The sequence below is a fragment of the Saccostrea cucullata genome, unplaced genomic scaffold (genome assembly GCF_032062105.1).
Source record: "Saccostrea cucullata isolate Sc308-1 unplaced genomic scaffold, CSIRO_AGI_Scuc_v1 ctg2892, whole genome shotgun sequence".
Lineage (NCBI taxonomy): Eukaryota > Metazoa > Mollusca > Bivalvia > Ostreida > Ostreidae > Saccostrea > Saccostrea cuccullata.
The window spans coordinates 68,531-83,660 of record NW_026924588.1 but is presented as its reverse complement, the minus strand read 5'-3'; the positions used below and the strand labels follow the sequence as shown (position 1 = coordinate 83,660).

Here is a 15,130-nt window from a genome sequence, read left to right as displayed (position 1 = left end):
TTATGAATCCCCTTGGCAAATTTTACTTTGTTTATAATGTGAATAATCTGAAGAATTCCAATTTTTATCAGGACCTAATACTGTAAGTGTATGATATTTGGCGGAAATTAATTTATCTGCTGTAGAGATGTAAATGTATGATAAACAAGACCATCAGTGATGTACTTGGCTTAGTGGACTCTGCTTTCTGCCAAATTTCTTACATAGAATATACTGCTAGGTGTAATTCATTTAAGAGTATTCAAAGTGTCAGTGACTTCTTTTTTACCACGTTTTACTCTAATCAATTCTAGAGTGTAGCAAAGAGGAAGAATATTTTTCTTTGTAAATTCTGATTCTCTTAAAATCTGAAACCATTAGAACTTCCATAAAGATTAGAAAGCTTGTATTAGTACAAACTTTTTGCTTTACTTAAAGTAATTAAGGATTTGTCATGAAAGGGTTGACTGATAGTACCAATGCAGGAACATTTTTTAAGGAAAAAAACTTACTGATCATATAATCATTGCATTGTCATTTATCAACCATAGGTCATATCACCTTGTATTTTAAAAATACATAATATCACTGTTTATGTGTATGCATTGACTGAAATCTTTTAAAGATCAGAATAAAAAAATTAAAGAGCAAAATTTGATTTTTTTTTTTTTTGCCTTGAGGAAGAAAAAACAGCTTTTGGGAGGTACAGTAAAACAGAGAAGTTGATAACAAACATATTTATAATTCATTGACACTTATATATTGCACTGACACTTAATAGCCAAGTGATTTTTACCTCATCTTGAACAGACTTAAGTCAAAATTTCAAGCCAATCTAACTTTTGCTTAATTTTGGTTAAAGCAAAATTTTGGAGCATTTGTCCATTTAAATTCAATTTAAAATAGCTAAATTTTAAGCAAAATTTTTTAATGGATGATGCATCTAGATATAAACACAAAATTTTGCTTAGGTTGCTGTTCTGTTTTACATTTTCCAGATGAGTGACCAGGTTAAAGTTTTTGGAGCAGGTCCATTCCCAAGTAACTGCTGAATCTGACCTACATTTAACTGATAACATTCCTGGAGGTAAGCTTCGTAATCTTAGATTACCTATGTTTAAACATACTGTTTGCATTATGAACAATTTTTCTTAATCAAAAGTGGATTCAAAACCAACAAACCGATTTTTGGGATTTCAATGGGCACCAACTTTGCTCCATTTTTAGCCGACCTGTTTTTATATTTCAATGAATTAGTAATAAATTGGTACAAAGTACTCTTGGGTAAAGGGAGTTTAAATTGCTTAAGGGTAAAGTTTACCCACTTCTCAAAGGGGAAATAATCAAGAAAAACAAGATGGGGTCATTAAAAAAAAAATCTCAACAGGAACCACGAGATCAGAAAAGCCGAAACATATGTGAAAGCATCTTGGTCTAGTGTAGATATTCTACATTGTTCAAACCATGACCCAGAGAATAGGGTTGGGCCACACTAGGACATGGAAATATAATAAGGAAAACTTATAAAAATCTTTTCTCTTGACCCACTGAGCGTGAAAAGTTGAAATTTATGTGGAAGCTTCCCGACGTAGTGTAGATTCTACGTTCTTAAAATCATGCACCTTCATGTATCTCCTTTATAAATCAACAAATGAAGATGAAAATGTAGTAGACATTTCTAGCGATTTGCTGAATCTCGTTTGTTATACCGGGTAAATATATTTTCTATATGTGTAAACAAAAACAAGGCACATTGAGCTTTGTAAATTTACATTACGAAGACTTTAAATTTAAGTTCTGTATCTCCTTTATAAATCAACAAATGAAGTTGAATTTTTGCTGCATGATCATGAGAATCGTCTTTACATTAAAATTGGTTTTAAAAAAACCTGTTGAAACTTTGCCCATGTCCCTTTATTTAAGAACAAAAACAATGATCAAAATGAATCCTTTTATTGTAAAATAAAATGACTGTAGAAAAATATATGGTACCCCAACAGTGTACCTCTTTCATATTAATAAAATATGAGAAACACAATCATCTATTGGTACTTTAAATCATCTGGAATTTCAACATGATTTGCATAGAATTAAATTGTTACATTTTCTTTGTTTAAAACATGATTCCTCAATGCATGTGCTTCTAAAGCTAAGAAAAGTCGTCTACACATAAGCGGCATGTTTAATAATACGTTCAATTTAAGAAAATCCAAGTTCATATTAACATTGTTGAATGCAATATCTTATATTAATATACAATTGTATCAAGACCCCCCACCACCACACACACACACACACACACCTCACACGATATTGATCACAAATTTATCCGACAAATTGATCGAGAAAACACATTAAACTGTACAACAAACATTGCAAATGACACAAATATGCTAGTAGTCTGTCAAAATCTTTTACAAGTAACATGTAATTATATGTACCTTTTAAAAACGGAAATTCTACTTTAAAAATACCCTAGTTTATAAATTAAAATTGACTTTTAAAACTAGTAAGCATGATATTTTTATCATTTTTTTTTTAGTATTGCTGTTATAACCCTCTTGAAAAAGCTGCAAGATGACTTCTGTTTTTCCAAAATTTCTTCAGAGCTAGGTTTTGAGAAACCCACCTAAAATTTTTGCTGTTCTTGACTTATTGCCAAAGTTTTATTTTAGGACCATTTCCAGTTTAGTTTGGACTTTCAGTAAGACGTGGCACTCTTGACGTTTCCTAATTAGCTTATGAAATTTACATAGTTTTCCTTCACTGTTAAAATTTACATAGGATTGTAATTCGGCCGAATGTCAACTGGTGTAGCAAATAGCAAATTAAAAGTTCTCTCACGTCACAGAGGTGGGGCATAAGTCGTCCAATCATTTGTCAACAAAATTTTTTTAAAGTTCCTGATGTTATTAATGTCTTAACCAATGAGAATCTACTAGTATTTGCCATTACGTAGCGCCGAGAAAGTCACGCCTTACTGAAAGTCCAAGCTAACCTGAGAACTGTAATATTTTTCTCGTGGTACATGTATATGTACATGCATCATACATGTAAAGGTGAGTAGGTCTCGGAAAGGGACATTGAAGCATCATTTATTTCTGTCCATTATCTCCTCCATTCAATTTCTGCTTTCTCTCCTTTTCAAGGCCCCTCAATGAAATTTTATTCCTCTTCAAAAACCTAGCCACCCATGTCACACACCCACTGAAATCGTCAATTTTCAACATCTCTGCAAACTCAATTGCCTTTTGGCGTATGATCTCCACAGACAATACATTCCCCCACTCAATTTGTTCAAAAGACCAACTCCTCAACAAAGCATCAAGATCAGGCCAGTCAGATCGGCCAGGTTTAAGCTTCTTTAAGTTCTTTTTACTATTTTCAAGATTGGTTTTCTGTTTTCTCCAGTAACGAACAAGTTTCTCACCCACTCCGTACCTTCGCTGAGCGGCCATATTGTTTGTCTGAATGGCGTAGTTCACGACCTCCAGTTTGAATTGCGAGGTGAAGCTTCTTCTTTGTACTGACCTGAGGTTTGATATAGCATTGTCTATCTCCGCATCTGTTATCTGAAGCTGAAAAACAAATAAACTATTACATGAAAAGAGATTAAATATTGTAAGGAGGGGATATACATGGTACCTGTTCTTGAATTTCTTTTCTAATGGTTAATTAATATATATATGTATCATACAAGAAAATAAGAATGGGCGTCGCCCTCATCAAACAAGATGCCCATGGGCCACATTGCTCACCTGAGTAACTTTGGTGATGCAGTTTTTTTTACCAGGTTTCCCCTTATATCTATTGTGACCCCCTACCCCCCCCCCCTCCCCCCCCCCCCTTACCCACCACCAGGCACCAACCCGTCTTGATTTTAAGAATTTAGAATCTACACTACTCCAGGATGCTTCAACATGAATTTCAACTTTTATGGCCCTGATTTTCCAGATTTTTCCTATATATTTCTACATAAAACTTCCATATTGTGGCCCTGCCTATCCCTGGGGGGTCAAGATTTTAACAATTAAGAATCTACACTTCCCCAGGATGCTTCAACATGAGTTTCAATTACTCTGGTTCTTGAGAAGATTTTAAAAGATTTTTTCTATATATTTATATGTAAAACTTGGATTCCCTATTGTGGCCCCACCCTACCCCCTGGGGTCATAACTTTAACAATTTAGAATCTACACTACCCCAGGATGTTTCCATCGGCTGTTTTGGGCCAGTGGTTCTTGAGATTTTTTAATGACCCCACCCTTCCTTGTCTTTTCTTGATTATCTCCCCTTCTGAGGGGACTTGGTCCATTTAAATAATTTAAATTCCCCTTCATCTAAGGATGCTTTGTACCAAGTCTGGTTAAAATTTCCCCGATGGTTCTTGAGAGGAAATTGAAAATGTGAAAAGTTTACAGACGGACGGACTACAGAAAAAATATACATATTGGCTACAGAATGTGTTTAGAATTGGGGAGTGAAAGGTAAATAAAAGTGCGCAAAAAATATTGCGCCGTAAATTACACCTTTATTGCATCACGGGATCTGTAGCGTTATGGTCAAAGACAAATATATGAAACCATAACTACAGATCTGCAGCTTGGAGCCCAACTGAACATGTTAAATGATTGTATGTACCCCCCCCCCCCCTTCTCCTTTGCTTTGCAGAAAAGTAAGTACTCATGCATTGTTTCATGCTGAATTTTCTCACACACTAACATGACTAGTCCGAAAAATCTGGCGTTTTACAGGCATTTTTACGATTTTGATATTTTACATGCCAGGAAAACGTCACAACCGGCGCCATCGTAAAAAAGCCTGGAAAACGCCAGATTTTTCGGACTATAACATGACAAATCTAAAATGTTTCATGAAAGATTCTTATCTTGCACAACATTCCTGTTAAAGAATATCAATACACCCTTCTTAAAAAATACGTTAATTCCAGACCTGCCTTAAATTCCCCTTTCAGTTCAAGGGTGTGATTTCAGTAAATGTTTGGTGGAATTTAAAAAGTTAAAGCGTAATCAATCAGGTTTTCCTATTTTGTTGTGCTACTATAATATCGTTTAGCGGGTTATCTTGACAGGTGTAAAATTAGGAGTTTTGCCTGCTCAAAGGTATACCAATAATTTTGGCGTAAAATTTAAATGGGCTACGATCGTAACGCCAAAATAAGTACCAGTACCCCGCTAAAACAACCCGCTATACGGTAATTTATTTTCTTTCAAAACAACAGAATTTATTACTTCTGATCCCATGTTTTCAGTGGTCCTTCTTTGCCTTGCTAACAACTTGTATAGTTTCATTACATGTATATTGATTAATTGTTTGATTGTATAGCCCCCCCCCCTTTACTCAGTATTTCCAAAGATATACATATTAATTTGCTTCGAAAATTGGATTGACCTTTTTTCGTTGGTAAATTTTTCAGTGTTTTTTTCATTGGTTTAATGAAACACTTAATATTGCTTTGAAGAAAATATAAATGAAACGACTGTAAGTTATGATTGAGTATAGAATATTCATTAAGGAGGTAAACTGCAAGCAGAACTTCTTTCATACAAACTTTCATGGTAATTTGTCTTTGGATTTCTCTGTTTATCCAATCACAACAAAGTGTGTACGGTGGATATGATAAATTTGAAGAAATGCTTACTCCTTTATGACATCTGATTCCATGTTTTAATTGGTCCTTCTTTGCCTTGCTAGTACAACTTGTATTGTTTCATAACATGTACATTGAAAAGTACAGTAAGTGATCATTATCTTTTGAGTACATGAAAGATACGTTATGCATAGGCGTCGGAACAAGAGGGTTATAAAGGGGCCCTAATCCCCCCCTTGTTTCTTATCCTTTTGCTTGTCAATAAAATATGTTCAAACAAACCTTTTTTCATTGGTTAGGACCCCCCACCCCCCTTCAATTAGCCATCCCACTTTCAATTTGATTCCAACTCATATGTTTTGTATGTACTTTCAATTTGAAAAAAATAAAACTATTAAATTTAATTTGAAATTTTTATTTAAAAAAAATAACAAACATGTATTCAAATATGCATGTTTTGAAATATATACACAGTAAATTCATTTATCAGTACACAGATTTGGAATTTCAGCATGATATGTAAAACGAAAAAAAAGTTCAATGTTTGAAACACGATTCTTTAATTGTTAGAAAAAATAATGTTATTTGTCATTAATACTTAAAATTTAATTAAAGTCGTATAAAAAAAAAAACATTATTGTGGAGAACACATACAATATTCTTCACATTTTACAAGTAAGTGAAAGAAATAACATTTTTTAAAACTACTCCAAGATCGTTGATTTTATTTTGAAGCAAATATTACTCTAAAGTGATTAATAAAATGGTAAAGTCTGCAAATAATAATATGTTAATTCATAATTTTTCAAAATAAACAAACGTGTTTTTAAAATTCATCCAAACACATTATTTAAAGGAACAGAATCACTGGATATCCACTATTTACCTTCATAAATTAAAAAAAAAATCCTGATTTTTTTTTTTTTACAGCTGTTACATGGAGCACGTAATTTGCCTGCCAAAAATTAGTTTCAAACATGGTAAAATCGAAAGTCTCATTTTGCGTTTATCATATCTTTAGTAGGATTCTCAGTTAACCTTGGACTTTTCAGTAGGGCGTGACTTTCTCGACACTACGTAATCAACATCTCTCAAATGGGGAGTAGACTCTCATTGGTTAAAAAATTGAGAAAATCAGAAACCTTAGATTGTTGTTGACAATGATGAGACAACTTATGCCCCAAATCTCTGCCATACACCGGTCACGGTAGCCTAGTGGTAGAGCGTTCGCTTCGAGATCGGTAGGCCCGGGTTTGATTCTCGATCACGGCGCCGCATCATACCTGAGACGTAAACAAAGGTAGTGACTGTTCCTTCGCCAAGCGCTCGGCACTAGAAGTGAAAGTCACGGGTCTTTCGGATATGACCTTAAAAACGTAGGTCCCGTGTCACGGTAGGCGTTGGCACGATAAAGAACCCTCACTGCTCAATGGCCCTGAGTGCCGAGTATAGGTCTAAATTTGAAGCCCTTCACCGGCATCGGTGACGCCTCCATATGAGTGAAAAATTCTCAAGAGGGACGTTAAACAATATACAATCAATCTCTGCCATACAGAGCACTATCATTAGATCATTGATACATAAGAGTATGTTGACTTTCACCAGAATGTATATTTTAACAGTGAATGAAAGGCTGTGCAAATTTCAGACAATTTTTTTAACATCAAGAATACCATGCCTTACTAAAAGTCTAAGGATAACAGAGAATTGTACAACATGTATTACCAAAGTACCTGTAGAAAATTATCTAAAATATTCAGTTTCCCCATCACCTCAACCAGATAAAATCCCAAATTTCATCACTATATCAAAGACATATGCAGAGAGCCTCTACATCATTCATTTTCCCAATCTACTCGAGAATTTTTCGATCTTCTCAGCATTTTAACATGCTTCAATGAAATTTTGTTCCTGAACAGAAATTTTCCCACCCAGTTATTTGACCCTCGAAATCCCTCAATTTTCAACATCTCAGCAAACTCCACAGCCTTTTGGCACATTACTTTAATAGAGAGAACAGTTCCCCACTCTTTCTGTTCCAAAATCCAACTTTTCAACAAGGCCTCCAGATCGGGCCACTTGCTACGACACGGGGTGAGTTTCCTTTTGTCTGCTTTGCAGTTTTCGAGTTTTTTCTGCTGTTTCCTCCAGTAACGAACTGATTTTTCATTCACGTGGAATTTCCGTTGGGCAGCACGGTTGCCCTGCTGCAAGGCATAGTTAACGACCTCCAGTTTGAATTTCGGGGTATAGCTTCTTCTTTGAATTGGGTTGTATCTTGTTATGGCAAGTTCTACTTCACCATCAGTCATTTGTCGCTGAAAAAAAGGAAAATGTGTCAGATTTTAAGTTTTGTTTTTTCTTTTTGTCTTTCAGATTTGAAAAGTTCTTAATTTTTACTACTTCGAAGCGTGAACCCAGGCAACATATATATAGTGGGTAGAGGACAGAAAGAATCCCATTGCAAAAAACTCTAGATGGAGATGCCAAGGAGTCAGGAAAGTTTTTGAAAGGTGTGACACATTCTAAAGACTGATTTAAACCTATGCCAGGGAATACAACTTACATTGAACATGAGGTCACAAAGCTTATTTTCATCTTGCATACAATTTGCTTTAAAAACATTCAGGAATTTATAAACAAAGATACACCAATATAAAACTGTCAATACATGTATATGACTACCAGTTTGTCTATGATATCATTACTTTTGGCATGAAATCAGTTGAAAATACTGGGTCCTAATAATTGTTGAACAAAAAGACGATAAAAGACAGAAAAAAAAAACATCCTTCAAAAGTTAGTTATCTTACAATGGGACAAAATGGCTGAAATTATATACTCAGTAATATAGGAAATTTCAAATGTTTTCTTTTTGTGTCATCATGGTCATGATCTATTATGATGAAGTCTTCAAGTGCAAATGTTAGCAAGTTAAGCAATAGGAAAGGTAAATGTATAACTTTTGACACCAGATACAGCAATTTTTGCCTGGCAGTACCAAAATGATAACACTCTACCAAGTTTGGTTGATATTGGCTTAGTGGTTCTTGGAAAGAAGATAAAATTGGAAAAAAAAGTTTACAAGGACAACGGTACACAGAGAACAAATTTGGATCAGAAAAGGTCACTCAAGCCTTTGGCTCAGGTGAGCTTAAATTCTGGATTGTTAATATAATTATTATTGAAGATAAGACATAAATTAATGCTCACCTGAGTAATCCAAAGGCTTCTTCTCATTTGTTCTTCGTCAATGACCTTTTGTTTAAATGTCCGTAAAGGTACAAGAACGCATGTACAGACTGATCGAAAGAATTACAGTTTCTGTTAAAATCTTGGAAATATTACTTATCAAAGTTTAGATTAGAGCAAAAATTATTCATTAAGGAGGTGAATTGTAGAACCTCTTTCATAAAACTTTCATGGTGATTTGCCCATGGATTTCTCTGTTTATCCAATCACAACAAAGGGTGTATAGTGGATATGATAAATTTGAAGGAATGCTTGCTCCTTTATGACATCTGATCCCATGTTTTAATCGGTCCCTCTTTGCCTTGCTTACAAGTTACAATTTGTATTGTTTCATTACTTACATTGAAAATTACAGTAAGTGATCATTATCTTTTGAGTACATGAAAGATACGTTATGCATAGGCGTTGGAACAAGGGGTTATAAAGGGGCCCTAATCCTCCCTTGTTTCTTATCTTTTTGCTTGTCAATAAAATATGTTCAAACAAACCTTTTTTCATTGGTTAGGTTCCCCCACCCCCTTCAATTAGCCATCCCACTTTCAATTTGATTCCAACTCATATGTTTTGTATGTACTTTCAATTTGAAAAAAAATAAAACTGTCAAATTAAATATGAAATTTTTATTTAAAAAAATAATAAACATGTATTCAGATATGCATGTTTTGAAATATATACACACTAAATTAATTTAACAGTGCACAAATTTGGAATTTCAGCATGATTTGTAAAACATAAAAAAGTTCAATGCTTGAAACATGATTTTTCCGTGGTAGAAAAAATGAAGTTATTTGTCATATTATTTAACATTACTACTTAATTTAATAAGTGCATAAAAAATAAAAAAAAAAAAAAAAAACAACATTATTTTGGAAAACACATTCAAAGTACAAATTTCACAAATGAAGAAATAATATTTAAATAAAACTACTCCAACATTGTGGATTTTATTTTATAGCAAATATTACTTTAAAGTGATAAATAATTGGTAATGTCTGCAAATTATAGCATGCCAATTCATAATTTTTCAAGATATACAAGTGTTTTGATATTCATCTTTAAAGTTAACACATCATTCAAATCAACTGAATCAGTGGATCCCCCTAGTTACCCTCATAAATTGAAAACAAGAGGCCCAGGGGCCACAGCGCTCACCTGAGCACATCAGGCTTGAATTTACTCCACCCCCCCCCCCTCCCCTCCAGGCGTTCATCATTTGAACAAACTATAATCTACACTACCTGAGGATGATTCCATATAAATATCACAAATCATAGCTTTGAAGTACTTGAAAAGAAGATTTTAAAAGGTTTCCCTATATATCCCTATGTAAAACTTGGGTCGGCCATTTTGGCCCCACCCTTGCCCCGGGGGTCATGATTTGAAAAAACATGAATCTACACTACCTGAGGATAATTCAACATGAGTTTCATCTTTCCTGGCCCAGTGGTTCTTGAGTAGAAGATTTTTAAAGAATTTTTCCTATATATTCCTACGTAAAACTTGGGTCGGCCATTTTGGCCCCACCCTTGCCCCAGGGGGTCATAATTTGAACAAACTTGAATCTACACTACCTGAGGATGATTCCACATGAGTTTCATCTTTCCTGTCCTAGTGGTTCTTGAGAAGAAGATTTTTAAAGATTTTTCCTATATATTCCTATGTAAAACTAGGGTCTGCCATTTTGGCCCCACCCTTGCCCCGGGGGTCATGATTTGAACAAACTTGAATCTACACTACCCGAGGATGATTCCACATGAGTTTCATCTTTCCTGGCCCAGTGGTTCTTGAGCAGAAGATTTTTAAAGATTTTTCCTATATATTCCTACGTAAAACTTGGGTCGGCCATTTTGGCCCCAACTTTGCCCCGGGGGGTCATAATTTGAACAAACTTAAATCTGCTCTACCTGAGGATGATTCCACATGAGTTTCATCTTTCCTGGCCCAGTGGTTCTGGAGAAAAAGATTTTTAAAGATTCTTCCTATATATTCCTATGTAAAACTTGGGTCGGCCATTTTGGCCCCACCCTTGCCCCGGGGGTCATGATTTGAACAAACTTGAATCTACACTACCTGAGGATGCTTCCACATGAGTTTCATCTTTCCTGGCCCAGCGGTTCTGGAGAAGAAGATTTTTTAAAAATGTCATAAATTTTTCACAAATTCATAATTATCTCCCCTTGGAAGGGGGCGTGGCCCTTCATCTGAACAAACTTGATTCCCCTTCACCCAAGGATACTTTGTGCCAAGTTTGGTTGAAATTGGCCCAGTGTTTCTTGAGAAGAAGATGAAAATGTGAAAAGTTTACGACAACGACGACAACAACGACAACGACGACAGACAACGGACAAATTTTGATCAGAAAAGCTCACTTGAGCCTTCGGCTCAGGTGAGCTAAAAACAAAAAACTTGACTTTTTTTGTGATGTTACATGTAGCATATAATTTGCCTGCCAAAAATTAGTATCAAACATGATAAAATCAAAAGTTTCATCTTGCGTTTATGAAATCTTAAGAATAAGTACGATTCTCAGTTAACCATGGATTTTCAGTAGGTGTGTGACCTTCTTGACATTACGTAATTAACATCTCTCAAATGGCAAAAAAGATTTTTATTGGTTAAGAAATTAATTCAACTTAAGCCCCATCTCTCTGCTGTATGAAACACTATCATTGGATCTTTGATAAACGTGTTGACTTTTGTTGGAATGTATATTTCAACAGTGAATGAAAGGCTGTGTAAACTTCAGACAAAATTTTTTGTAACATCGAGAATACCATGCCTTACTGAAAGTCCAAGGATAACAGAGAATTGTACTAATCCCTCAATTTTCAACATCATTCATTTTCCCAATCTACTCGACAATTTTTCGATCTTCTCAGCATTTTAACATGCTTCAATGAAATTTTGTTCCTGAACAGAAATCCAAAGTTACATCTCTATACCAACAACACATGCAGAAAACATTTCAGTCTAATCATTCATTTTTACATAAAAACCTTCTCACCCAGGCAATTTATTCACGAAATCCCTCAATTTTCAACATCATTCATTTTCATAATCTACTCGACAATTTTTCGATCTTCTCAGCATTTTAACATGCTTCAATGAAATTTTGTTCCTGAACAGAAATCTTACTACCCATTCCCTAGATCCCCGAAATCCCTCAATTTTCAACATCTCGGCAAACTCCTTGGACTTTTCACACATGTGATGAATAGAAAGAACAGTTCCCCACTCTTTTTGTTCCAAAATCCAACTTTTCAACAAGGCCTCCAGGTCGGGCCACATGCTACGACATGGGGTGAGTCTCCTTTTGTCTGTTTTGCAGTTTTCAAGTTTTTTCTGCTGTTTTCTCCAGTAACGGACCGATGCTTCGCCAACCTGGAATTTCCGCTGGGCGGCACGGTTGCCTGCCTGCAAGGCATAGTTAACGACCTCCAGTTTGAATTTCGGGGTAAAGCTTCTTCTTTGAGTTGGGTTATATCTTGTTATGGCAAGTTCTATTTCATCATCTGTCGGTTGTGGCTGTATAAAAAGAAAAAATCATATATAGGTAATCAAAGATTACGAAGCTCACCTCGACAAAATAATGTTATTAGTTAAAGTAATGCAAATCTCACATCATATTTCCTTAACAATTAGTATTAATTCTGACAACAATATTCAAACAAGTTCTGTTTAAATATTAGGTCTTAAAGTTCATTGTGACTGATCTGTACCAAAAATTTTTACCTGGTTATTAATTAGTTTTGAAAATGTAGGTCAGTTCCAGCATCCAAAGCAAGTTGAGGTCAGCTAAAGTTGTGTCAGATTTTAAAGTTTTTTTGATTATTTTTTACCTATGTCAAACCTATGAAAAGATAGGTTATATGCATTCATGCCAGTGTTACAAGTTAATCAGAGTTTGGCAACAAGTCAGAATGAAAATCTGGAAAAATCTTAAATTTTTTGATAAAAATCAAAAATCTGAATTTGATAAAAAAATATTTCAATCATTGTTGGCACATTTGGGGGAGAAAAACTTTTCAAAGGTTTCAAAGTTAGCAATTCATCAAGGTGCTCAGGAGTAAGGAAAGATTTTGGAAGGAGTGACACATTCTATAGATATATTTGTATCCAGGCCAGGGGATACAAATTATATATACGCGAGGGCACATAGCTAATTTTAATCTTGCATACAATTTGCTTTTTTAAAAAAATTCCCAGGAATTGAAACTAAAGGTACATCAATATAAATCTGTCAATATATGACCAGATTGACCATGATATAAAAAAACTTCTGGCATCGATTCAAATTAACCTAATGGAACCTATTTTTAACAAAAGGACAATAAAAGACACAGACATTCTTCAAAAGTCAGTTTTCTTACAATTGGACAACATGAATGCAATGATATGATTTGGGAAATGTCAAAGTATTTTCTTTTTGTGTCATCCATCATGTGTGTATAACAACAGTTACTATAAAATAAATAATGCTGGAGTCCTCTGTCTACAATTTAAACTTTGCTTATAATGCTTAGCTTGCTAACCTTAATGTTTGTGCATGAAAAGTCATCATTCTATAAATTTTAACTATAATATATAATTGTTAGAATAAGATGCAGCAAATGTTGCTTGGCAGTACCAAAATGATACACTGTACCAAGTTAGGTTGAGATTGGCCTATAGGTTCCGAGGAAGAAGATTAAATTGAAAGGACAGCAACAGGAGAATGAACAATTTGATCAGAAAAGGTCACTCAGGCCTTTGGCTCAGGTGAGCTAAAAATTTGGATTTTTTAAATTGAATATAAGACCTAAATTAATGCTCACCTGAGTAATCCCAAGGCTTCTTCTCATTTGTTCCTCGTCAATGAACTTTTGTTTAAATGTCCGTGAAGGTACAAGAACGCATGTACAGGCGGATCAAAAGATATTGTTATGGATTTTTTAAATCTTGAGATAAAAATGTTTAGAGTGATGTGCATCCCACTATATCTCTTTATATGGTCTAATATTTGAGTCAATTTTAAAGGACTGTCAGGTAATGGACTTAAGCAATATTCGGTTGAAGAGAAAATATCTTAAAATTATAACAAATACCGTAAATCTGGAAAATTTTACGTCGATTTTATTTTGCGAATTTGGGTCAAAATACTGTTGATTAATTTTGCGAATGACCACTGCTTTGTTTACATTTTCTTATTGGTAATTTATTTTTAAGAAAAATATTTTTGCGAATGCAATGAACTCACAAATTTAATAAAAATTTATAACATCAAAAATTTCTAGATTTAAGGTACATTGTAGCTCCTTTTGAAGAGGACACATGCTCTCCCCTCTCCCCACTAAGGATGAAAATATTAGGGAGGTTACAGATATGTGGTAAATGCCCCCCCCCCCCTTCAAAAAATTTCAATTTAAATGCCGAAATTTCACAATCTTTTTACTAGAATGCATAGATAAATTTTCCATGGAGGTGTAAAACAATTTTGAGATGAAGCATTTCAAGCTAGTCTATTGGGAGAGCACAACCAAACAGTTTTTTATAGGTGGCCATATTTGTTGTTCTGTGTTGTTTACCTCTGACCCGGCTATGTGAACATCATTTGCTGAGGATCCTTTCACAGAAAATATCGTGTTCTTCTCTTCCCTCCAATTCCAAACCAATTCCTTGTCAACATGAAATCTAACAGCAGTTTGGTTGTTGCCATGTTTTTCAGCATACAAGATTATTTTTCGTTTGAAATCGTTAGTGTAAGGCCCATCCAATGAAGGTGCAGAATCTTCCTGCCCTTTTTCATCAACAACATCATCATCAAAAGCTTCATCATCTTCCTCAGAATCAAAAAAATTATCAGAATCCATTGAAACATCCGAGTCGGACTCCTAGAAAAAAGATCAACAAATTTTTTGCACAGAATTCCTTAAATTTCTGTAATTTGAAGTTTACTTAACAATATTAAGTAGAAATTTACAAATGAATTTTCCCTTGTTGTTAGCAATAAACAATTAAATCTCACCTCTCTGGAAATCCTGTGGCTGTGGGATGACTGCATTAAAAAAAATAAATACTTATATTAATTCCTTTTTTATTTTTAAATTTCTCAAAGTCCACTGAAGTTTTTATAGATGATTTTATATACACTAAAATCTAGATAGGATTGTCCTATGCAGATTCAAAAGGATATTAAACTGTGGAAAAATACACCACCTCTAATCTTAAACAACACAATACATAGCATTTAATCCGAAATTTAGTACTCTCTCTCTCTCTCTCTCTCTCTCTCTCTCTCTCTATCTTCCA

The 15,130-nt window shown here is 34.4% G+C and overlaps 1 protein-coding gene across 4 annotated transcripts in view; it reads right to left on the bottom strand.

The window, feature by feature from the left end:
- Positions 1-2,590: 2,590 nt before the first annotated feature.
- The window catches only part of LOC134266779 (serine-rich adhesin for platelets-like), a 29,078-nt gene continuing 16,538 nt past the window's right edge, over positions 2,591-15,130 (bottom strand). Inside the window, exons 14-16 of one of the 4 annotated variants that reach the window (XM_062749007.1) lie at positions 14,847-14,876; positions 14,407-14,712; positions 2,591-3,557 (exon numbers count right to left, since the gene is read on the bottom strand). In XM_062749007.1, coding sequence (XP_062604991.1) covers positions 3,075-3,557; positions 14,407-14,712; positions 14,847-14,876 — 819 coding nt within the window. In that variant the 3' untranslated portion in view covers positions 2,591-3,074. Of the gene's footprint in view, positions 3,558-7,324; positions 7,909-11,765; positions 12,368-14,406; positions 14,713-14,846; positions 14,877-15,130 lie in introns of those variants that run through there. The other 3 variants (XM_062749010.1, XM_062749009.1, XM_062749008.1) reach the window with 3 other exon arrangements.